We start from the raw sequence: 26,264 nt of genomic DNA on the forward strand, positions 1-26,264 counted from the left end.
GTATTTATCTATGTGTCTGTGTGTCTCTGTGTGTGAATCTAAACCAAATGAACAAGGACTGTCACGGTATTAAATAATTTACTTTTGTGAAGAAAATAAAATTGAACTGTTGACACCAACTAGCCAGAAAAGTTGATGGAAAGTTTGCAAGTGACCACATTCCTCTCAGGTAAAATAAAAGGAATCTATGTGATTGTATAACCACACAGAGGGCATCATGAGATGCAAGTGTCCTGGTGACAGAGATTATTTCTGTGTTTATTGGTGTAACATTAATAGTGGAATATGAGGACATGAGTGTGCTATAAATAAAGTCAGGTCTATTTATCCAGGAGCCAAGGTATGGCCATAAAGAGAGCAGTGTTTTATTGCAGGAAATTAAACTTACTCTTTATGACACCAGATCTTGTAAATACTCTCAACCCATAAATTATATTACTCATATCCTAAAAAGCCATATTGAAGGCTGTCTTAAAGATGGCCACCTTGATTTTTCAAGGAAAGATAGGGTTTTTTTCTTGTTTTTTTTTATTTGTTTATTTAGGATGATCTTATTGGAACAGTAATATTTGACATCTCTGCAAGCAGGTAGGGAAAGGGAAAAAAATTGATGTTTAAGAATTCTAAATGCAAGGTTTTAGATACCATATAAATAGAAAAATAGAAGACACCCTCACATTAAAAGGAGGAACAGGATTATCTGAAACTTTAAAGAAAGAATAATCTGATCAGCTGATGGATATCCACAGCTAGCTCCTCAGCTAAACATGACTTTCTTCTTTATGTATGTGTTGTCCTCCTACTTTTTCCAAATCAACATCTCTGTTTTAAAAAGGCAACCTTTTATGATTATGAAGGTAGCACCTGCTCCCTTGAAAAATTAGGCAGGAATGTATAAAGAATAAAAATAAATAAATAGCTCTACCCCAAACACACTGATAAACCTGTTTATATTTCATTCTATTTTTATGCATGTACACAATGTGCTGAATGACATATCACACATGTATCCTAAGTTGTGTACATTTTAACTGCCTCTCAGATTAACAGAAAAATATGAAGAAAACTCAGTGTAAGAAGAGTGAAATTACACGAAAATACCCAGGTGAATCTGTGGCTCCTATCACAAGCCTATATGGAAAAGCGTTTCTCTGTGGCTTATTCTATAATACTTATTTGCTCAGCTGGTTCTACAGCTGATGCAAATTTCTCCCAATGACACGTGACTTCTAATATGGTCACCAGCTGAGACCCTTTTTAACCCTTCTCCCAACACGGATTGGGTACTTGAAGTGCACACAACTGTTGCACCTGTCTTCACACATTAAGCTGTCTTAACTTGAGGTTTCTCTCATTTGACATCTTTCTCTGGAATACCATGCCCTCCCCTCCATCTCTGATGAATACCTCCCATTTTTTAAGACTCATCTTTTATTTTTTTTTTATTTTTTTTATTTTTTTAAGACTCATCTTTTAAAACTCAGTATTACTGTTTTCAGAATATCCTTTCGGGCCCACACTGGTAGAAATGACTTTTCTTTCCACTCTTCTTACACGAACTTAACACACAGCATCTGTAACACTGGGTCCCACAGACATATGCTGCCAACTTCCACTATACTCTGAGCTGCTTGAGAGTGGACTCCCTTTTTACCACTGTCTGAATACCGGGTCAAGCATAGTGATGGAGGATTAGTACGCAGACGATTTTGTTAATAGGGGAATTGATGAATGGCTGCATGAATGTAGGTTGATTATCTAAATAAAGTTATATACCTTTATAAAAATTATCTTTTTATGAATATACTAACCAACAGGAGCTTATTTTGCAAATGTCAAATATAATACAGTTAACCCTTGCACAACGTGGGTTTGAACTGCACAGGTCCACTTATAGGTGGATTTTTTGATAAATACAGTAAATAATTATAAATGTATTTTTTCTCTTTTATTATTTCCCTAATATTTTCTTTTCTCTGGCTTATTTTTTATTTTATATAGTCTATAATACATATGGCAAAGTATGTGTTAATCGATTGCTATGTTATTGATAAGGCTTCCAGCCAACAGTAGGCTGGCCATTAGTAGTTAAGTTTGAGGAGAGTTGAAAGTTATACACACACACACAAAATGTTTATGTCAAAAGTTATTTCGATTGTATGGCACCCCAAATCCTAAGTTGTTCAAGGGTCAACTGTAATTCATAGACAGCTCAGGATATTTAAGAATCATATATGTACCTGGACAGAAAAAATATAATGGGCTGTTGCTTAGCAAGAAGCAAGAGAGGCCAGTTGTGTTCTAGAAGTGCTATGGAGACAGCTTGATGGGCACTTTTCTCCAGTGAAGCCAAGCTCTTGGAAGAATTAGCAAGGTGCAAAGGAGAAGCCCTTGCACACAACATCAAGAAGTGTAGAGTCCAGGCCTGGAGCTGCTTCCAGTTAGCTTATTAAATAACTCATTATTTAATTTAGTAAATTAATCTGCTTGGGCCTGAGTGTATTGCTTATTAGTAAAATGTGGTTATTAAATTAGATCATCACTGAAGTTACTCCTTATTCTAACTTTTAAAGGTGGGAAATAAGGATGTAATATAACAGATTAAGATTTCAGTTCAAATCCATAATTGATTAGAACTGAGATATAAGATGATTCTGAGGCACAAATAGTGATTTTCCCTGTTTGTTGAGATTAGCAAAAATTAAGGGAGCCTTGGTCCCTTGGTCTTCTTTTAGTGCTTCGTGAATAAGAGTAGCTTCCTTTAGAGAAGGTTATTTCTAAAAAGTTTCCGTGTTATGTGGCATGAGACAATGAGAATGGGGGAATGGGACCAAAAGTCTACAATGCAAGGCAATCCCTTACTTATTCTCTTCCTCCCTTTGACTATCACTGATGGAGTACCTGTTGTGTGCAGACATGTGCAAGGCTCTGAACTCAGGAGCTCTGCAGTGGGAAGGTTGGGAGTGCTTGGGGAGCCAGGAGATCATCCCTGGGGTTTGAGAAGCTAGGAGCTATAGGCAGTAACTTTTTTCTTCTATTGAAGTATAGTTGACACACAATGTTACATTAGTTTAGTTTCCAGTGTACAGCAACATGATTTGACGAGTCTATATGTTATACTCTGCTCACCACAAGTGTAGCTACCATCTGTCCACCAGACAACATTATTACGGTACCATTGACCATACTCCCTCTGCTGTAGCTTTTATCCCTATGACCAGTGGGCATGAATTTACTGAGCAAAGGTCAAGTGCCCCTTCAAAAGGCATGTCAAGGGGCACTTTACAGTCATGAAGCTACATCAAATGTCAGAGAACTAGGACACCTGGTTTATTTCTGCCAAAGCAAACCTGAAAACTAGAAAGTAGCATTTGAGTATCTGCTCTGATTCTTGCAGCTGGGCACCATAATCGAAACATTAAATATGTTAAATTGCGGTCTCCTGTTTGTAGTCCAAAAATGTCTGGCATAAGCTAATCTGTGACTTGTCCTGCTGGATAAAATCTCTTGAGAGAACCTCTAAGCCTATTTTATGGAGAGATGTACGTGAGCCTGTGAGTATGGCCAGAGCTGTCTTCTCCTCAGCCCAGCCAACTGCAGAAAAATAATTCTGTTTGGACAGTTTATCCCTGCCCATCAGGGAGAGATCCATTTACTGGTATGTCTAAGTGTTTCCAATTATGTGTAAAGGTATGACACCTGCAAGGTAGAATAGCTACTGTTTTTGACTCACAGCTAAAGGTTTCTTGCAACTGTTGTGTATTTCATCTCTGGGAACCAGTTTCAAAGCTCAGAGGGACTCAAAGGAAGGTAAAGCAAGTGACAACATAGGGGAAAACGGTTGAAGGAGTAAACAAAGAGAAATTTAGAGACTAGGGCCCTAAAATTTTGTTTAAAAATCTCCACAATGTTTTCCTGAAATTATTCTTTTTTTTCTGAGATTCCTCTTCCTCTGTCTACATCAAGTTCAGGCAAATATTTGATTCCTTTAAAAACCTTTGACTTGAAGGATACCTTTCATTTGTAGTCAGTGTCAAATCTACAGTTAAGGAGCTAGTCTAAATTTCTGAAAGGAAACAGCAATTATCTACCACCCCTACAGCTACATAAAAATGAAAATGGAATGGGGAAAAAAGACTTTCAGAATCTATTTCCTTCACTTGGTGATAGCCTTAAGCTCCAAATCTCATCCTGTACATCACTCATCTGGCCTTAGTTTTATTCAGCTCGATTCCATGGCCTTAAATCTCATGAAAGGCATGATATAAACTCAAGAAATTAAATTTTTCATGGATTTATGTGGGACTCAGAAAATGTATCCTCATGACCCACAAGGGAGCACAGTGGTTCTGTTTCCATAAATGCAGAGAACTGCTGTACATTCTTTTCCTGAGAGATACAATAATTAAAGTCATAAGAAATTCAGAATGCCTGTGGTATCAGAGGGGCCCAGCCAATAATAAAACATCATTCTGAGCAAGGAGTAAAGCAACAAAGATAAGCAGATAGTAGTTAGAAATTCAATCAAGCAAATAGCTGATATTTAAATATATAGATAGATAGATATTTAATATATAAATATCCAAACATATTTGTATATGTTTGTAGGAAGCAGAACTATAATTTAAAAACTGTCATTCTGGAGTATTTATTTTGTCCATAGTAGTTGGGTTGGATGGGTGACTGTCAAATACTAGGCAGGGCTCTATTTCCATGTTCTGTAGATATAGGAAAGGTTTGGTACACTGAATAATAGTCCCCCAAAGATATCTAAATCCTAATTCATGCAACCGGTGGCTCTGTTAATTTACATAATAAAAGAGACTTTGCAAATGTGGTTAAAGATTTGAGATAGAAGTTATTCCAGGTTATCTGGGTGGGCCCACTGTAATCTTCATAAGAGGGAGGCAAGAGGATCAGAATCAACAGCAGGGGATGTGACAAGAAGCAAGAGGGTGGAATGATGCAAGGAAGGTAGTGTGAACCATGGAATGGAATTGGCCCCTAGAAGATAAAAAAGCCAGTGTTCAGACTCTTTCCCTGGAGCTCCCAGGAGGAACCAGCTCTGTAACCCTCTTGACTTAAACCCAGTGAGACTCGTAAAATGATTTTTTTTTAAAGTGGAAAAAATACAACAACAAGTTTTAATGATAGGATTAGAATTGGTTTTTATTTATCATTTATTTTTATATTGCAATTATTTGTCAATGAACATGTGTAGCTTTTATAGTCAGAAGGCCTAACACTGGGTGTTATGTGCTCATTCTTTTTTTTTCTTTTTCCTCCTTCTACACTTGTGGTTCTTATTTTTGCTTTGGACGGAGATGTCTAAGAATTGGATAAACACTGTGAGTCAATGTGCATAAATGTCCACCTGCACACCATCATTTTCCCTTTAGTATAATTTCAGGGGAATCACACATGATCCAAAACCCATCCATGAAACTTCTGGGAGTCCTTGAATCCCATATGAGTCCATCTTCTAGACTTGGTGCTGTGACAACTGGTTACACTAAATAGCTGAGTGCTAGGTGGTGGACATAGTGTGGTAGAAAAAGCAGGAGCTTAAGATCTGACTCCTCCACTCCCTAGCAGTGTAACATTTAACATTTTGGGGGCTTAATTTTCTTTTCTGTTAAATGAGGATCAGGACACTCCAAAAATGCTAAAGCTCTTCAAGCACAGCTCCCTTGGCACTGCCAACAACAACAACAAAAATGCTAAAGCTCTTCACTGACTATTAAACACATATTATTTAGGTGTTTTATAAAATGAGAGAGACATACTCTTAGTTTATATGTAAAGAATTATGACTAAAATCTATACTCTAGTGTATTCCTAATTTCCACTTAACCATTTTCAAGAAAAATTCAAAAGTAAATTTAGAGAGGTATTACACATTCTTTTTTTTTTTAAAGATTTTATTTATTTATTCATGATAGACAGAGAGAGAGAGAGAGAGAGAGAGAGAGGCAGAGACACACACAGGAGGAGGGAGAAGCAGGCTCCATGCCGGGAGCCTGACGCAGGACTCAATCCCGGGACTCCAGGATCGCACTCTGGGCCAAAGGCAGGCGAACCACTGAGCCTCCCAGGGATCCCCGGTATTACACATTCTTAAGGTGGTAACAAAAATAGTTTTCTAAAGTCTTGAATTTAGAAAGTTTGCAAGTCGCTTTCCTTTGGAGATCACTAATGGTTTACTATTACTTTAGCCATACATAGTGAGGAATTTAGTTATGTGTTTTGGCACATATGCACATGTGTGTATCTGTGTATGTATACATGTGTGTGCAGACACACGTGTTTATATATATGTTTAACCTATATATGCCAAACAGAAAGAACATAATCAGTCTAGAGCAATTAATCACTGTGAAACTGGCCATGCTAGTAATCATTGAATAGATATTGTTTACCATGTATAAAATATGTAACATTATATATTATGTGCACACAGAATCTTTGCATTGAGATTATAAATGAATGTTTGTATCTCAATTTTTTGGAGATTGACTAGTATTTTTTCTGTTAAGATATTTGTCTTTAAAAAAAAACAATGAACAGATACATCATTAAAATTAGTGTAATTATCATCTCTCACTGCCGATTTAGAGTAAGGAAAGATACATCAATATTCATAGCTCTGAAATGAATGCTATGCACATTTGGGGTTTATTTTAATACAGAAGGCTGGAAGCCACTGAGAATATTTTTTCCAATGTATTATTCAGATTAAAAAAATGCACTAGATTTGTAAAGTTAAGCCATCTGCTAGTATCAATCTGGTATTGCTTCTATAGGAAAAAATTTTCACAAGTTTTTGGTACCAATAGTTTTCACTTTTTCTTTATTGAATCAAAATATTAAGTAACAATAAAATTCCTTCCAGATTTTTTTAATAGATGGAAATCTGTTGCCTACTAGAAATAAGTGTATCCAGCAAAATACATCTCCAAGATTGTTGTAACAGTTATACAATCACTTATTTCTTGAAAATTTATTTTAAAATGCTTTACCATTCACTTAGATTATCCCTTGAATCTAAAATAAAGGTCAATAAAACTATCATGGAAAAAATATGATTTTGAACTTATACGTAATGAATAGATATTCAATCTTAATTAACCAGCTGAAAATGTGTCCCAAATGCATCTTAACATTACTTTTTGATGTTCTTCCAAGTGAGTAAAAAAGGAAAAGGGACATCAGTATTGACTACATTACCAGTTATCTTATACATTTTCAAATGGAACCCTTTATCCAGGAAAAAAAAGGAGGAAAACATAAATGCCAATGTATTCTTTTTAACCCCACTTCCGCTCATCTCAAATTAGTTTACAGTAATTTATTTGTGAGAAAATGTTGGATCTTCATATTTTATCCTTAATTTAGGAGATATTTAAAATGTTCAAAATGATTGATTCACAAAGGAAACCATGTTACAAAATGGAGTGAGTCATTCACTGTATACAGATAATCAAAAAAGTAACTAGCAAGTGTTTGGGGAATATTTTTTTCCATCCTGTATATCCCTTCAATTCAAACACACTGGGAAACAAAGAAACTACACAAAGAGCAACAACAATGAAACCAAAGACATTTTAGGCTGCAAGTGCTCTGTAGCACTTAAAATCTTTTTTAACCAGAAGATGTGTTATGTCTAAGTAAAATATAGAGTACAACAGGTTATAAAAGTACAACTCCCATTTATAGCCTTATGTAGTGCAATTGTACCATATTTCATTGATTATAAAATGCAAATATACTATATGTATAAACATCTTTGAAATTGGTGTACATTTTTAATCTATGTCATGACATAGTTTAGTAAAGTTTCTTTTGTTATCATATGTAAAATAATAATGCATCCTAAAATCAATGGTTTTGTAGGTTTGATGAATTTGGTTAAGTTGAAATAATCACTGTGGCAATGGCAGAAATGAAAGAAAAACAGGAAATTTGTTACTTTGTGAAAATAGCATCTAAAGTAGACGTCAAGATCATAAAAATATATACCTTGGACCTTTTTTGTTAATTTAAAGTTGAAACAAACACAAAAATTAGGTACTTTTTTTTTTTTTAGTAAACCATAAAAATCTTATCAACTTGAAACATAAGCAGTCTACACAACAAAATCACCTACAGCACAGCAAAAACTCAGAAGTCAAGGGAGAAGAAAGCATCTTTGATAATGAAATTAACACGAATAAGGCTGTTTGTGTGCATTCCTCCAGTAGAATTCATTTACTTTATAGATACTTCTGGCAAATATGTCCATCAGTGTTTCCAATTTACAATAGATTAGATGTATCATGTTTTAAGAAGTGCACATTGTCAGTTGGCAATGTGAAAGTGAAGAAGAAAATAGGGTATGAGGGGATGAGTCACAAAGAACAATAGCATATTCTTTATGGCTGAATAATATTCCATCATATATATGTATATATATAACACATCTTTTTTATCCATTCCTCTATGGATGGACACTTGGGTTACTTTCATATCTTGGCTATTGTAAATAACGCTGAAATAAGCAGAAGGGTGAATATTCCATTTTGAATTAGTGTTTGTAATTTGCAACAACATGGTTGGAGCTAGAGTATATTATGCTAAGTAAAATAAATCAGAGAAAGACAAATACCATATGATTTCACTCAATATCTGGAATTTAAGAAACAAAATAAAGAAAAAAGAGAGACAAATAAATAAACAACCCCAGATTCTTAAATCTAGAGAACAAACTGGTGGTTGCCAGAGGTGGGTGGGGTAGTGGGTGAAATAGGTGAAGGGGATTAAGAGTAGACTTGTGATGAGCACTGAGTAATATACAGACTTATTGAATCACTATATTATACACCTGAAATACTGTTAATTATACTGGAATTTAAAAAAGATAATGGAAGAGTTCTCACCGATGCCAATAGAATCAGTCTCACGTCTTTCAGTAAGGCCCACAGGTATCCCTGTTGGAATTCAGACTTCAAACTACATGTCATCATAGATTAAGGCTAAATCATCAAGCAAAGGCTAAAATACCCTCTTAATATCCCATTTATGGGGTTGAAATTATATGTAATCCAAATAGAATTTCAGGTGCCTTGGTGCTTAAAGAAATCAGGCATCATGGGTTAATTCGTCCTTGACAGAATGGGCTAAGCATGATTTTCTGTTCCTTTTATTTGGTAATAACTATCTGTCTGTGTATCCAACTTCTTTATTCTTTTAATAAACAAATATTTGTTAAGTGCCTACTCTGGTAACATTTTAAGCACTGGGTAATGTGGCAATAGACAAAAGAAACCAAATATGTTCTCTCATATATTCAAAGTAGCAAGACAGTCCAGATAAATAAGGAAGCATACAGAATTTGTAAAAGTTATAAGTGCTATGTAGAACCACAAAGCAGGGAAGGAAGAAGGAATGGACTATGTTTAGGGGTTGCAACTGTAGATAGATTTGTAAGATAAGATCTCATGTGAGAAGGTAATATATGAGTGAAGAATTGAAAGGTTAAAGAGTCAGATGGAAGAACAAATATGAAATACTTCCTACAGGATAGGAACATGATAGGTGGTTTCAGGAACTGCAACTGGTGAATGAAGAAAAAGAAGTAAAAAGTACAAATGAAAGCAGATGTGGATACAAATCCTAAAGGACACTGTAGGCACCATAAGGTCTTTAGTTTCTATTGAAGGTTAAGATTTTGAACAGGGGTGTGATGAAATCTTATTTATATTTTCAACACTTCGGCCACAGTGTTAAGGGCATATCAAAGAAGAGAAAGAGTGGATCCCAGGGGACCAGTTAGGCTGTTTTTATAATAGTCCAAAAGATGATGATGGTAGGTAGTAGTGGAAATAGCGATAGGATAAGAGAAGTGATAATATTTTGGATATAGTTTGAAGATAGGCTGAGAAGTTACATATGGGATATGAAAGAAAGAAACGGGATTAGTATGATGCTAAACGTTTTGACCTGTGGAACAAGAAGAATGGAGTTGTCATTCCATGGGTAGCAAAGATTGGAGAAGAACAAGTTTGAGAAGGAGGAATAAGAGTTTAATTTTGGCCATGTTAAGCATGAAATGCCTGTGAGACATCTTCATAAAGGTGGAATAGATGAAGAACAGAGTGATGAATAGTTATTACCAATAGTTACTTAGGTTGAGTTTCCAATGTGACAAGCACTGCTTTAAGTGTTTTTACATAATGTTATCATGTAATTCTTTTTTTAAATAATAAATTTATTTTTTATTGGTGTTCAATTTGCCAACATGCAGAATAACACCCAGTGCTTATCCCATCAAGTACCCCCCTCAGTGCCCATCACCCATTCACCCCCACCCCTGCCCTCCTCCCCTTCCACCACCCCCAGTTCGCTTCCCAGCGTTAGGAGTCTTCATGTTCTGTCTCCCTTTCTGACATTTCCCACCCATTTCTTCTCCCTTCCCTTCTATTCCCTTTCACTATTATTTATATTCCCCAAATGAATTAGACCATATAATGTTTGTCCTTCTCCGATTGACTTATTTCACTCAGCATGATACCCTCCAGTTCCATCCACGTCGAAGCAAATGTTGGGTATTTGTCATTTCTAATGGCTGAGGAATATTCCATTGTATACATAGACCACAGCTTCTTTATCCATTCGTCTTTCGATGGACACCGAGGCTCCTTCTACAGTTTGGCTATTGTGGACATTGCTGCTAGAAACATCGGGGTGCAGGTGTCCCGGCATTTCATTGCATCTGTATCTTTGGGGTAAATCCCCAGCAGTGCAATTGCTGGGTCGTAGGGCAGGTCTATTTTTAACTCTTTGAGGAACCTCCATACAGTTTTCCAGAGTGGCTGCACCAGCTCACATTCCCACCAACAGTGTAAGAGGGTTCCCTTTTCTCCGCATCCTCTCCAACACTTGTGGTTTCCTGTCTTGTTAATTTTCCCCATTCTCACTGGTGTGAGGTGGTATCTCATTGTGGTTTTTTTTTTTTTTTTTTTCATTGTGGTTTTGATTTGTATTTCCCTGATGGCAAGTGATGCGGAGCATTTTCTCATGTGCTTGTTGGCCATGTCTATGTCTTCCTCTGTGAGATTTCTGTTCGTGTCTTTTGCCCATTTCATGATTGGATTGTTTGTTTCTTTGATGTTGAGTTTAATAAGTTCTTTATAGATCTTGGAAACTAGCCCTTTATCTGATATGTCATTTGCAAATATCTTCTCCCATTCTGTAGGTTGTCTTTTAGTTTTGTTGACTGTATCCTTTGCTGTGCAAAAGCTTCTTATCTTGATGAAGTCCCAATAGTTCATTTTTGCTTTTGTTTCTTTTGCCTTCATAGATGTATCTGGCAAGAAGTTCCTGTGGCCGAGTTCAAAAAGGGTGTTGCCTGTGTTCTCCTCTAGGATTTTGATGGAATCTTGTCTCACATTTAGATCTTTCATCCATTTTGAGTTTATCTTTGTGTATGGTGCAAGAGAGTGGTCTAGTTTCATTCTTCTGCATGTGGATGTCCAATTTTCCCAGCGCCATTTATTGAAGACACTGTCTTTCTTCCAGTGGATAGTCTTTCCTCCTTTATCAAATATTAGTTGACCATAGAGTTGAAGGTCCACTTCTGGGTTCTCTATTCTGTTCCATTGATCTATGTGTCTGTTTTTGTGCCAGTACCACACTGTCTTGATGATCACAGCTTTGTAGTACAACCTGAAATCTGGCATTGTGATGCCCCCAGCTATGGTTTTTTTTTTTTTAATTCCCCTGGCTATTCAGATCTTTTTTGATTCCACACAAATCTTAAAATAATTTGTTCTAACTCTCTGAATAAAGTCCATGGTATTTTGATAGGGATTGCATTAAATGTGTAAATTGCCCTGGGTAACATTGACATTTTCACAATATTAATTCTGCCAATCCATGAGCATGGAATATTTTTCCATCTCTTTGTGTCTTCCTCAATTTCTTTCACAAAGGTTCTATAGTTTTTAGGGTATAGATCCTTTACCTCCTTGGTTAGGTTTATTCCTAGGTATCTTATGGTTTTGGGTGCAATTGTAAATGGGATTGACTCCTTAATTTCTCTTTCTTCAGTCTCATTGTTAGTGTATAGAAATGCCACTGATTTCTGGGCATTGATTTTGTATCCTGCCACACTGCCAAATTGCTGTTTATCATGTAATTCTAATAATTTTATTGTATTATTATGACAAAAATGGGAAGTGACACTTAGGCTTAAATGAATTGCTCAACGACAGACAGTCAAGCCTATGTTTGCCTTACTCCAATTGTGGTTTTAGCAACTGTTTTATATTGTATTCCAGGCAGAGGGAACAATGTATGCAAAGTAGAGATGTGAAGGGGAGCATGGGATCATCAGGAGAACTGCAATCACAGGGAAGAGATTTGAATAATTACCTTCCAAGAATGAATTCTTTATGATTCTTTATAGTTTTGGAATTATTTTCTTAAAGACACATTCTCTATGAGGGAGGGAAATGATTTTATTATCAGTGTTCAGTGGGTAGGAAATAGCTTTACAAGGCCAAGTTCACAAATTTAGTCAATTATAAACTAAGGTTTGAATTCAGACTTCGGTCTCCAAAATTAAGAAAAAGAAATATTTTTTTAGATTACTGAATACCTTAAATCTTACCTTAAATCCATTTAGGACATAAAAAAAATACACGAGAATACATATATTTTGATATTGAAAAAAACATGGAAACTGGGAAAGAATTTACAAGATAGGAACAAGTGATCTGGAAAATAATAATAATTGTAGTATTAACAGCTGTCATTTTTCAGCACTTAGGAGGTGCCAGACACTGTACGAGGATCTTTACATTCATTTAGTAAATTTGACCTCACAAGAGTTGAAAAGGATATTCTCTTATTTCAATTTTAAAGATGAGGAAATTGAGGTTGAGAGAGACTAAGGCAACTTACGGGCACTCATTCTACAGCCAGGTAGTAGCAGAGTTAAGAAACCAACCAACACTGTAAAATCAGAGTTCAGGAGCCACTCTACCTAGGCAGTACTCTATTGTTTGTTTTTACAAAGTCAAAGGTGAAATTAATAACTCTGGGCGGGTGGGTGGGGGGGTTCTCATAAGTGAGGAATTGTTTTCTGAATTACAGCAAGGTATGGATTTGCATTCACCCGCCCTGAACAAGAGAATACAAATTGCACCCTACTTTTGCACACACTTTTATCACAGCTTAAAACAGCAGATGGCTCTCTTGCGTTTTCTTTCGCTTACCTCCTCGATCCGTAAACAACTAAACAGCGTTTTGGGAAGGTAAAAGGAAAACACAGGCATCAAGCTAAAGGACCTTGATTATCCCAATGCTGCCTCCACTCCAACGGCCCTTAAAATAGGAAATCACATAAAATAGGAAGGACTGCTTAAGGCTTGTCAAATTCGCAGTCTGAATAGACGCCTTGAGTCTAGGACTCCGCGGTTCCCCGCGCTGCGCCAGGGGTCGGAATGTATCAGGAAAGAAAGAGTATTTCTCTTTATCAAAGAGCTGAAAGGCTTGATGCTAAGAGGAGCGTTATTAATATTAGTGGAAGCTGTGAGGATTAATTTCCTTTCCACCTTGGGGGAAAAAAAAAAAAAAGGTGGAAAGGTGCTTTTAAGGGAGGGGAGTATCAGAGACTCGCAGCCAGCGCTCCACAGTCGGGGGAGCTTGATTTTTGCCGGGAGAGCTACCTCTGGGGAGGATCCCTGTCCTCGGTCCTGAACCTCAGCCTGATCTGGAGGGTACTGAACAATGATGGAAGGAGTCTGAAGGAGCCAAAAAACCCGACCTCCCATTTATCCCATCTGAGGCATTGGGGAAAAGATTGCACTATAAGAAAAAATGTCTGGAAAGAAAATAATGAACACAGCTATAATAATATGCTTAATCTCAATCTGTTCAAATTAATACAGTAGACACATGTGTCATAGGATAAAAAAAACCTTTCAAGGCTAACTAGGTTATGTTGATTGGGGTAGTTGTACTAGATTTAAGAGGTCACTATCCTTAACGTTTGGCTTTTTGAGAAACTCACTACCAGCTTTTGATAAATGTGTTTTAATTATAAAGTCATTTGGAAATTCGAATCTATAAAGTCTGAAATGTCCAAATGTCCTCTCTTCAATAATGGAAGGTAGCAGTGGCTACTCTTATGTTCATTGTGATTTGTTTCAGTGAGTTTTTAAAAAGACACAATTAAACAGCCATCCCTACAAAATGGGCTTTCATTTTTTAGCAGGAGCATGGAAACATAACCTAAATACACGCTTAGTAAAAAATATAAGAACAAAGACATTAAAAAAGAAAAGAAAGTGGTAGAAATAGAGCAAAAATAGTTAACACACCCCTTTTCCTTACTTTTACCATATCATTGGTTACTAGGGATTACAAATTTCTGGCAAAATTAGTTCTGCTTATTTCTTTTAATAATTGTGATTGTTTTGTATGTATGATAACACAGCAAGGTGTGGAAAATAAGCTTACAGAGTATGTTCTTAAATGTCAAGTAAAATATATGTCATCCTAAAGCCAGTGGTAATTGCACTGGACCCAAATCTACACACTTTCTTTAAATATTCTTCCACAAAGAAAACTTGCTAGTAAATATGGAGTGAAGGCAATGACTTGCAGATGAGAAGTTGTTTATTTACATGGAGAGACTGTGGATAAGTTCTATAGAGTACAAGGTGTCTAGCCTCCCTGTAATCAACCGTGGGCTGAGCTTTTCCCACTTGCTGGGTTGCAAGTCTTTGTAGTACTTAACTGACTATTCCTGAGACAAAGTGAAAGTGTGTCTTGGTTCAGAACTGTTCCCAGGACTGGCTTGCAGAGTGTGCCTCTTCTCTTGTCTTTCCAGCTCTAAAGCAGTCACCAGAGAAGTGATTGTTAAAAGTCTCTTGATTACCAAATGAATCTTCTTTCCTTCATCCTGCACACCGGATTGGGAGAAGCCTAGTTTTTGCGATTCTTTTCTTTACCTTCCTGTAATGATAAGCCAGACAGCTTCAAGGGAAGAGGAAAAGGTATAAAACCATAGGAGCAAAATCTACACTTGGTTCTGTCACTCGGAGTGTATCCTAGAAACCGCAGATCTGTATTCATCCAAGCATGAAGTGTTTCTCTCTCTACCTTCTTTCCTAGGGTGCCCTCCCCTTGCTCCCTTCCTCTTGGACCTTTATATTTTCAGTTATCCAAGACAGAACACTGCCAGGGCACAGACAGGAAGTCAAGGGGAGGAGGCAGCAGCTGTTGTATTTGAATTTCAGACACAGTTCATATGGCTTTGCTCCCTGACAGAGCTTCTCTACCCAGGGACGCCAAAGACAGCTCAGATTGGAAGGTCCCTCAGTCTGGCTGCTTTTTGTTGTCCCTGGAATACTGTGACACCCTCTGTGACACCCTCCCCGCCCTTAATATCTCTGCGGCGACTTCTTCAGTATTCAGTTGGGCAGTTATCCTATCCAGCTGCTACAGCCACTGGCATCTCCTCCTCCAAGGGCCAGAGAGCAAATTTGGGGGCGGTGTCTTTCCATACATGCAGCCTTAGCATAGCTTCTCACCTTCCCCTCCTCTCTCCTTTTTTTGCTCGGTGTAATGGTTTCCAAATGACAAGAGGGAGAGTCCGCAAGTTTGGGTGGACCCGGTAAGGAGTGCAGGCGCCTCCCTCCTCGGGACACACTCTCCTCCCTCCCTCCCTCCTCCTCCTCCTCCCGCTTCCCGGGGTGGAGGGGCTTTGGCGCTGAAGGGATTAGCAGGGAGGGCGGAAACCACCTCGCCCTCCAACCGCAGCCGAGAGTTTCTGGGGACCGGGAGACTCGTTAGGATTCCGAAGCCCTGGCCAAGCCGCGGAAGCCTCGGAAACCTGCGACTTTCATCCGAGAAAAGGCGCTCCGATATTGCTTCAACCCCACCTGCTTTGGCTCAGCCTCTTAGCACCCCACCCCCTGGAATCCATTTTAGCTTTCTTGCTTTTTTTTAAAAATTATTATTATTACTATTAATATTTGTGATCATTACTATATATATATTTCCCCCCCCTTTCCTTCTGAAGGGAGACATAGAAGGGGAACGGGAGGGAGGTCCAGTGGGGTGGGGACGAAGCACTTTGATTAGAGATCTCCGGGGGGAAGATTGCTCTCCCCAGATGCTGATTTCCAAGGCACTTGGCAATCACCGGCAGAGCCCGCGAGCGGGCGGCGGCGGCTGCACCGGCCGGGGGGCGGCTGCAGCCCGGCGCTGAGTCCCGCCTCGTCTGCCCCGGACGCGCCCGCGCCGAGCCCGGCCGGGACCTGCCCTGCATCCCGCGCCCTGCATCCCGCGCCCCGCGCGCCCCGCCCCGCGCCCCGCCGGGAGGGCCATGGGTCCTAGTCGGGACTGAGCGCGCCCCCCGCTGCCCTGAGCCCCGCGGGCCTGCTGCCCCCGCCTCCTCCGGGCCGAGCCGCCGCCTGCGCCGCCCCTGCCTCCCTCCCCCGCGTCCCCGGCTCCCCCTGCCGCCGTCCCCTCCCGCCCCGGACCCATTCCCGGGGCCACCATGGCTGCGGCCATCGCCAGCGGCTTGATCCGCCAGAAGCGGCAGGCGCGGGAGCAGCACTGGGACCGGCCGTCCGCCAGCAGGAGGCGGAGCAGCCCCAGCAAGACCCGCGGGCTCTGCAACGGCAACCTGGTGGATATCTTCTCCAAAGTGCGCATCTTCGGCCTCAAGAAGCGCAGGTTGCGGCGCCAAGGTCTGTGTGGGTCGGTGTTGGGAGGCGCGCCCCGACCCCTCCCGTGCCCCGCCCGCCCGGGCCTCCGCGGGCTGCCCTCTCCCGCCCTCGGGCCCGGCTCCCCCCCGCCCCCGCCCCAGGCTCCCGCCGAGCGCCCCGAGCGCCCCGAGCGCGGCCGGCCCTGGCAGCCTGCTCCCGGGCACCTGTGGCCGCTGGCACCTGCCCCGCCCGGAGCCGCCGAGTTGGCCCGCTCGGCTCCCCGAGTCTCACGCGGGCTTCCCGGGAGAACCCCTGACCACCCCGCACCCCTGTGCGTCCCCGGGCCCCGCACAGCCCTCGGGGGCTCGGCGGCTGCTCCCGGTCCGGCCGGAGGGGCAAGAATTTCTGTGCGTCTGGCCTCACCTGGCCTCCCAGGTCTCTGGAACCTCCTTGGCTCCCAGACCTTGGCGAAATGTGGTGACCCCCCCCGCCCCCCACCGCGCTTCCCGGCCCCCAACGCCGCCCCGGGCCCTCCACCGGGCCGGGGTCAGAGCAGTGGAGGGTGCGTGCGAACCAAGGGGATTCGCCAGAGCTGAGCCCGCCGAAGCCCGAGGTCCCGGCCTGGGATGCGCAGAGGGCGCAGAGTGAGGGAGGATGAGTCCGGATTGGGGTTAGGCGAGGTGCACATCCCCAGCCGGTGCCAATTCAAATTCAAGGGCTCGCGAATGACAGGAGGCAAAACAAGGACTTACTACAAGCAGGTGACTAGAATAGTTGCCTTACTATACATTTTTTTTTTTTTTTTGGAGCAATAACTAGTGCCCAGCATGACCTGCTTTTGCTGATGTAAAATGTCAGGGTCTGGGAAGGCAACTTAGGAGCCCGAGCCCAACTGCTTTTGTTCATCTCTGCTTGCTTCCACATCCAGTTGCTAAGGGCGATTGTTTTGAGACTATGTGGGGTGTTCCGTGGGAGAAATGGGGATTGCTGGCTTTTCATAACTAAGTGGGCTTGGCAGGAAACATCGAAGAATATATTTACATTAATAGGAGTATATGTTTGCCCAGCACATTATATTCTTGCTGCCCAGCTGTATTTGTTTTAAATACCCTGTTGTTCCAAAGACAGGGGAGAGAAGCATAGGCTATACATGTGCATCTACGTGAGTGTGTGTGTGTTCTACACATTTACAGATTTATGACCAAAAGTTTTAATGCTGGTGGTTTTTTTTTTTTTTTTGTAAGGCTGTAGCTAAATAGTTTTCATAAAGGACAGTAGCTTATTGTCACATTAGAAATTGGAGATTATTTGCTCTTAGAATCAGACTTAAAAGGCAAACACCGTAGAAAGATTAAGAGTGGCAGTTCTAAGGAAGATAAAATTATATAAATATAATACCTAGTTGCATAGATATAATGCCTCTTGATGAAGTATTTGGAGAAAATATTAATATTTTCAGATGAGTGTGGAAGCTATTAAGAAAAAATGGGTCTTAATTTTCCGCTTTAGCCTAGAGCCTTATCCAGCAAACCTTTGTATTATAAGAACAACTCAGTTGCTCTAAACATTGTTGATACATGGAGTGTCACATTATCTTGACTTAGAGTGTTTGCTTCTCCCCCTTTTTAAAATCGGATGATCTTTTAGAACAGTTTTCACCAGGTAAAGCTCCAAATTTGCATCTACTTGAAATAAATAAGCCTGTTCTCTTCTAGATGAGATTACACTAATATAAACAATGACTAAAACTTACTGTGTGTCTTCTTTAAATATGCAACCAGTAGATTATTTTATAAATACAGACAATAAATGTTTTGTCATATTGCATAATGAAGGAAGGTGTGCTTTACACTTCTGTATTTTAACATGAGGATATACCTTCTTTCCCCCCCAGATATAGTCTATTATACCATTTGCAACCCTAACTGTTCTCTTGGTATTAACGCGTGCATCAGTGGTCTGTAAGAAAAATATATTTGAGGTCACCTCTGCTCCCTTATTTTCCAAACAGATGATAGGCTAAAAGGAAATTTCACCAGAACCTTTCCTTTTATTCTCCTTATATTTATCATATATAAAGAAATATATTCCTTTGTGAAGAAAAATATACATCTACTCTGGAGCATCAGACATTATATTACTAATTTATGCAAAATTAATATTAAAACTTTATATTATATAAGTTATATATTGATATATGACTATATGGTTTTATATTACCTATAGCTATGCATATAATTCTTTCATTATTTAATTGAATGCTCTTTAAGGAAATATTTTTAAGCATAGTTACCTTTACCTCCAGACTCACTCTTTGCATAGGAGGAACTGCCCTCAGGAAATTTTAAAAATCCGATTTGTTCATTTAAAGATACAACTTTTAGGCATGACAATTTTAAATATCTTCGTATTTGAACGTCATTAATTTGACAAAGGGTTACTAGATCTTCCTACTCTGTCAGGTGCTGTTGCCAGGTGTTAAGTATTAGAGCAGTGAATAGAACCAATGAAGTCCCTTCCATCAAGGGGGTTACAAATATGGGGTAAAAGTCAATGCATATGGAAAGGAACAAAATAAGAAATTAGGAAACTCAAAGTCTTGTAAAGACAAGAGGGCTGAGGTGGAGGTTGCAGGGTCAAGGATCACGGGAAAGAAACCCAATTAGATCAGATATGCAGAGAGGGGCCACACGGAGAAATCCAGGTGGAGAGTTGACATCTGAGAAGGACAATGAAAGCCCCTGAGGTGGGAAAAATCTTAAACTGTTGAGAGAAGCAAAGCAGATATAGAAATGCAGTATATTGTCATCTCGTACCATAGTCCATTTTGGCTGAAGTTTACATTTTGACAAGTGAATTCAAATAAATATGACATGTTGGCAAACAGAATAAAGAACAGCTCCACATTTTGTGACGGGGGGAAGAGTAACAGACATTTCTTAAATGTAGGGTGTTTTTTCCTTTTTAATACTTCTTTAATTAGTAATTTATTTAATATAAAGGGTATGGCTTATATTTACTTTTGTGCTTTTGGATGGAGCCCTATCCCCCACTCTGATCAGCTTCTCCCCTCATAGAAGGGTGATTTTTGCACCAGTTGAGAAGTTGTACCATTTCGTCTTCTTGTAAAGGACAGGAATCTGCAAGATGGCTTGAGGGATTGTGTGGGCACCATGACTCTCTCACCTTTCCAGATTCATCTTTCTTTCCCTTCCTTACCTCCAACGACTCCAGAGAACAGAGTTCCTAAAATTAGCCACATACTTTCAAACCCCTATTCTTTTCTTTGTGCTTTATTCCATGTACGGAATCTTCTGTCTTCTATCTTCACCTGTTAAAATTGTCCCTATTTCTTAAAGCTTGGAGAAAATGCCATTGCCTCTAGGAAGTCTTCCCTCATTGCAGAGAAGTAAGAATAATCCTCCTGTGGCATTTTATACCTCACTATCATTGTTTATGCCTGATAGTAATTAATTGTGCTACACCCCAAGATGTAATTAATTGTCATTAAGGGCAAAGTCTGTGTTTCCTGTACTTTCATAAACTCTCAAATCTTAATAGAGTGTTTGCCATGCCCTGGATACTTGGCATTGCCCTTGAATTGAATAATATAATAAATTAGGTCAACAGGTCCAAAGTTAAGAGTGTCCTTGAACCACAGCACTCTAAATAGACCATTTAAAAAGTATATATACTTTTCAAGTTTTTATATCTTTTTTTACTTTCCATATATATAATATATTATATACATATATAACTTATCCCTTTTTGAAGGGACTAGAGGGTGATTGCATATAACCAACCTCACTTTAGAGCTTAACTAGCTTATGAAAATAGATATTTAGGATGTCTGTTAATTTAGCTAAATAAAGAAGAGGGCACAAGGAAACCGGTGGTTTGCAAATAGTTTTATTTGGAATCATAACTTTTTTGTAAAAAATGAAAAACTAAACTAGAAACTGCAAGCAAAGATGTTCTATCCTAAAAGTGTTGTTATGTTTTCCTTATTAACTTTTAAACCAAAACAAGAATCTTTATTGCTTGTAAGACAATGACCTTCCAATTTTTTTAGTGTGGCTAATGCAATTATTCCCTGTAGTCTACTTTTTTTGGCTACTGTCATGGGAGCCATGGGATCATGTGTCATGTATGTTTTAATCAGTAGTTGTGTGGGTTTCTTACTGGCACATTTTATCTGAAATAAATTACAGGATGTCATAAGAAACAGAGAAAGAAAAATGAGCTACTTAAAATTTGTTTCCAAGTTGTTCTGTAATATAGAAAACAGAAATATATGTATTTCTATATCAACAGAACTGCTTTGCTCCAGTGTGATAATGAAACTCATCAGTTATCCTAGGAAAAGTCGTCTTCCTTCTTATGAGGTATCATGTAAGGAAAGATGTGTCTACCTTCTCAGGAAATAAATAATCAAGAGCAAAGAGTTATCAAAAAATCACCATCCTTTGTGCTACTGCTTCAGAGCCATTACCATATGAAAATATAAACCACCTGCTTATATTGGCTGTTGAGGTCAGAATAAAACAAGCGAACATTTTTTCCCCCTAAGTATCGTCCTTCTTTTCTTTGAGGAGTGTATTTCTTTTTAGTTTTCTAAGGCCATGCACGCGGGAGTCTTCCTACTTATCTTTTGATAATACCTGTTGCTAACTGGTTGATAATCAGAATTTCATTATTTGTTACTTGTATAACAGTAAGATTAAAATCATAGTTTTTCTAAATTGAAATGTCTAATTTTTCAAAAAGGATATTTTGTCAAATGTAGGCTTCCTAAGTGAAAGCTTTTATAGGAAGATTTCTGAATTGGTAAACCAAACAATGTTAGAGATGTTTTTTAAAGTTGACCTTGCTTGTTTATGCATTTTTCCTGTGCCTTAATTATTGTGATTTCAACATTCTACATTTCCTCTAGGCTTCTGAAAATGGTTGCTACCATGGTGGTACAATAAACTAAGAAGTAGTATAGTAAGCGAAGGGTAATATAGCATAGTAGTTTAGGTAAGATGTAAGGTTGAGTAAGATGATTTGCTTTAGGTTGAGTTAGGTATATGCATTGAGTTTATATGTATTGAGAAAATAATACTGTTCACTGGTGAAGAAATCCTTTGACAGTTCATAGTATAAGATTTCAGAAGCACCACTCCACCCCAAATCCCCCACCAGGTTACCATTATCAGTTACAGGTTTCACTTTACATTTCAGATTACTAGACTTATTAGTGTAGTTCTATGTTTAGCCCCAAAATTCTGTTTTTTTTTTTGTTAACAGTTTTATTCTATATAATGTTACTGTAAGAAACTCATTTTCAAGTAGACATGAACCTCCCCTCCCCTCTCTTTAATGTAAAATGATGTCTTTTAAGTTTGATTTGCTTAACTTAAAAATAATGTCAAGGAAAAGGTGACTGACATATTTTTCAATTTACCTATTTAGTTTTGGGAATTTAGTGTTCTTTCTGTATATACTTTATATTAATTTCTCCCCCAGTGTTGAGAAATTTTAGCCAAAACAGACTATGATATCTCAGTAATATAAATTTGAATATGATGTTTTAAATGTCATTAGCACTCAAGGGCTAAAAACACAAAAATAAAAGCATAATGGAAACTCAAACGTTTTTTGAGTTTTAACAATTTTAACAAGGCTGATGCCATTTAGAAGTCAATCACACTGTGTTGGCATGACTAAGAAGCAATTAATTTAGTAATTTTACCTACAGATTCCAATGTCCATTTTAAGAAACTTGGACTACGTGAATATGTTACTGTTTACTGGGAGGAGCGCAGTAGGAAGTGGTAGTAGAAACCTAAAAGCCTTTTTAAAAAATCATTTTATGATAGTTATTACTTTGTCATTCAGGGAGAAGGCTCTTTTCTAGAGCTATATTGTGTGAAATATTTTTATGTGTGTGGAAAATGTATTTCACTCTATGCTTTCAAAGTTCTTGGCTATCAGGTTTGACAGGGATTTTTAGGGTATGATAGGGTCATACGGTATGTATAATGGGGTACTGCCACTTAAAAGTCAGTGTCTCATCAGTGCCTGGCATATGACGAACACTTGCACAAGCATTTGTTGAATAAATGAAAAACTGTGTATTTCTTAGGATTTACATTTGGCATAGAGTGACCGCTGTGTGCCGTGGCCACTGGGCATTTATTAATTTGTTTCTCAACTGCCTACATGGCACTCTGTGTCAGGCACTGAACCATGGAGTACTAGTTCATCCCCACAACAAATCTATATGGTTGGTACATTACATTATCTATCAATTGATACACTGAATTATCTGTTAATGGATGATACACTAATATCATTTACCCATCTATTTTATATATGAGGATACTGAAACAAACAAATAATTGACCAAGCTTGTATATCTTCAAAGAGTGAGGCTGAGGTTGAAACCCAGGTTGCCAGGCTGACACCAGAGTCCCTGCTCTTAACAAATGGCAATTCTCAATTGTCACATACTTTATTTCATTATCTCAATTAGTTGAGATACATCAGCATTTCATAGCAAAGAAAACTGGGACTCGGAGAGTTTATATTTTGCCAGAAGGCTTTCTCCTGAGCAAGGAACACAAGCAGAATTCAAAAATAAATCTGCCTGTACTTAAATCCTCTATTCTCCCCACTATTTACACTTCCAGTTCTTTATGACATTGTGAACTTGTCAATTAATGGAAGACACCTTACTTTAAGGTATGTAGTAGATGTTCAATGTTATATCTGTTGATTGGATACATGTAAAGGTGTATTATTAACTTTTTAAAACAAAGGTGTAAGAAAGTTTGCCTGGAAGTAGAGACCCATTTGTGGGCTTTGACAAAAGACACCAAAAAAAGGGCCTTATTTTACCAAGCCATGTTTTCTTTCTTTTTTTTTTTTTTTAATTTTTATTATTCATGATAGTCACAGAGAGAGAGAGAGAGAGAGGCAGAGACATAGGCAGAGGGAGAAGCAGGCTCCATGCACCGGGAGCCTGACGCGGGATTCGATCCCGGGTTTCCAGGATCGCGCCCTGGGCCAGAGGCAGGCGCTAAACCCCTGCGCCACCCAGGGATCCCCCAAGCCATGTTTTCATGTAGGGATGTAACTCTGATTTTCTAACCGGTATCTGGATGTGACACTTGTTGATGCTATCTCCTTGATGAATTGCATCATTGACCTGAAACTCTGAAAAGGATTTATTTGGAGTACTTTCATTAGCATGTAATGAATTTTATGTTAAGTCTTTCATTAATTTTTATTAATTTTCCTAGATTATATATTTTAGACATTTCTCATTTCTAATAAGATGTTTTATTGGTTACATTCCTTATTGGCCTTATTGTACATGATAAATTGAAGCAAACCACTAAGGTTTTAGAGTCAAAAATTGATCATGAAAATGCAGACTATTGGAAAACTAGATACTAGGTGTTGTATGCTGCTTTTGAATTAACACATTGGTTCACAGTTCTTGCCTAGTGAGTTCTTAGATCTTGTTCTTAATACTGATACCAGAAGAACATAATGTAGTCAAATGGAAGTCATGTGTAAATTGTATTATGCACTTTATAACAATTGCACACAGATGAATATTGAACTCCAAGACAAGCTTTCAGATCTAGTTATATGTTACTTGGATATTTTATTGACTTACACTGCCTGGCTTTTATTTTCTTGTTCACTTTACTTACATGGTAAAACTAACTGGGTAATCCACTGGTCAGCCTATTTTGTTACCAGCACATACTTCAGCTGAGGAGAAAACATACATGCACATGGGTTGTTCCTACTTTGATTTTGTAGTCAATTACATCAACTGGGCCCCAGTACATTTTTTTAAAAAAAGTCTATTTCTATTTAACTAGATGATTTTTTTGCCTTCCTTCTCTTTAAACCTCTTATACCTATTCCCTCCTACACACTCTCAACTATGTTACTTCTATTTCCCTGAGAAAACAGAAATAATAAAAAATAAATTTTCACATATTCCACTACTGTTTTTACAAGTCGATCTGCATATCTATCCATTTATTGCTCTTTTTCCTCCTGAACTTGCGGATGAACTCTTAGCACTTATATTTAAGGTTAAGACCTCCTCCAGTTGAGGGATAAATCCTTTTTCCTACTCAGGGACATAATCCAATAATTTCCCTCTCTCTTCTGCATAATATAATCTTCATATCCTACTATCTTATTTTCATCAAAATATAAATATGGTGTGATATATCCCAACTTAAAAAGTAATCTCCTCATGATGGTGCATTCTTCTCTAACTACTAAGCCAATGGTCTTTTGTCAGCAAAACTCCTTGAAAAATCGATCTCCAATTTTTCTCCTCCTATTTTCTCTTGAACCCTTTCTAAATCAGGTTTTTGCTCCCACCAATAATCTGTTCTTGTCAAGGTCACCAATGACCGGCAAGTGGTCAGACCTAAGGGTTTAATCCTTTAGCCCTTAGTCCTATTTGTATAGCCTCTTGAATTCAACTTTTCATTATTTGTAAGTAAATTTGTACTTTTTGCTACAATATAGGTAAAATTAGCATCAAAATGCTTTTAACTTACTGTTTACTCCATTAAAACCATTCATGGTGATCATATTTTCATAGTTATGTCTGGATTAATTATTAATGTGTTAACTATTGCCATCATGCAACATGATGCCCTGCCAAACACTATTAGTACTCAGGTGGTACTCAGGTACCATTAGAAGGTAGTGCTTGATGTTTCTTTACTTAGGAAGAATACTATTTTCTGTTGTTTTATTTTAAGATTTTATTTATTTATTAATGAGACACACACACACACACACACACACACACAGGCAGAGACACAGGCAGAGGGAGAAGCAGGCTCCATGCAGGGAGCCCGACGCGGGACTGGATCCTGGGTCTCCAGGATCACGCCCTGGGCTGAAGGTGGCGCTAAACCACTGAGCCACCTGGGCTGCCCCTGGATGCTCTTTTCATCACATATATTTGCATTGGACCTGAACAACTTGTCTTCATAAAAGGGAATTTGAATGGTCTTTCTAAGAGTTAGTCTTTTAATATTTTTCTGGGCAGACATAATAGATTTGTGACTAAGTAATCACTGATTTGAAAACTCTTTAATTTCTAGCATAGCCAGTAGTAATTGGTAAATTAAAATATTTGGTTAATTTGATTAATAATAAGCATCATTCAGATTCAAGTATCATACACAGCAAAATAGTTATAAATGTAAGAAGGAGCATTTAACAGTTTATTTTCTGTATATGAAATGTTTTCAGTGGTATATTTGATTTTAAGTAACGCTAATGGATCCTCTTACACTTCTACCTATTACATGTAGATACACAGTTATGAGATCTGGTGACAGAGTTAAAGTACTTTTTTATATTAGCATTTTTAAAAATCTTCTGTCGGAATGACAAACAGCTTTGGAGATATGAGAAATGAAAAAGGGTGGACAATTAGAGTTTAGGAATAATTTGATAGGGTTCTATTGTCTCTTCTCGTTAGGTTATCCAGGACAATGTGTAACCACTGAGTTCAGAATCTACAACATG

The 26,264-nt window shown here is 38.5% G+C and overlaps 1 protein-coding gene across 10 annotated transcripts in view; it reads left to right on the forward strand.

Annotated features, from left to right (window-relative positions):
• The window catches only part of FGF14 (fibroblast growth factor 14), a 614,603-nt gene that overhangs the window by 418,787 nt on the left and 169,552 nt on the right, over positions 1-26,264 (forward strand). Inside the window, exon 1 of one of the 10 annotated variants that reach the window (XM_077855040.1) lies at positions 16,519-16,742. The exons of the other annotated variants lie outside the window; for them this stretch is intronic. Within the exon in view, the coding sequence (XP_077711166.1) occupies positions 16,550-16,742 (193 nt within the window). The 5' untranslated portion in view covers positions 16,519-16,549. Of the gene's footprint in view, positions 1-16,518; positions 16,743-26,264 lie in introns of those variants that run through there. 10 annotated transcript variants of the gene reach the window in all.

The sequence above is a fragment of the Canis aureus genome, chromosome 17 (assembly GCF_053574225.1).
Source record: "Canis aureus isolate CA01 chromosome 17, VMU_Caureus_v.1.0, whole genome shotgun sequence".
Classification (NCBI taxonomy): domain Eukaryota; kingdom Metazoa; phylum Chordata; class Mammalia; order Carnivora; family Canidae; genus Canis; species Canis aureus.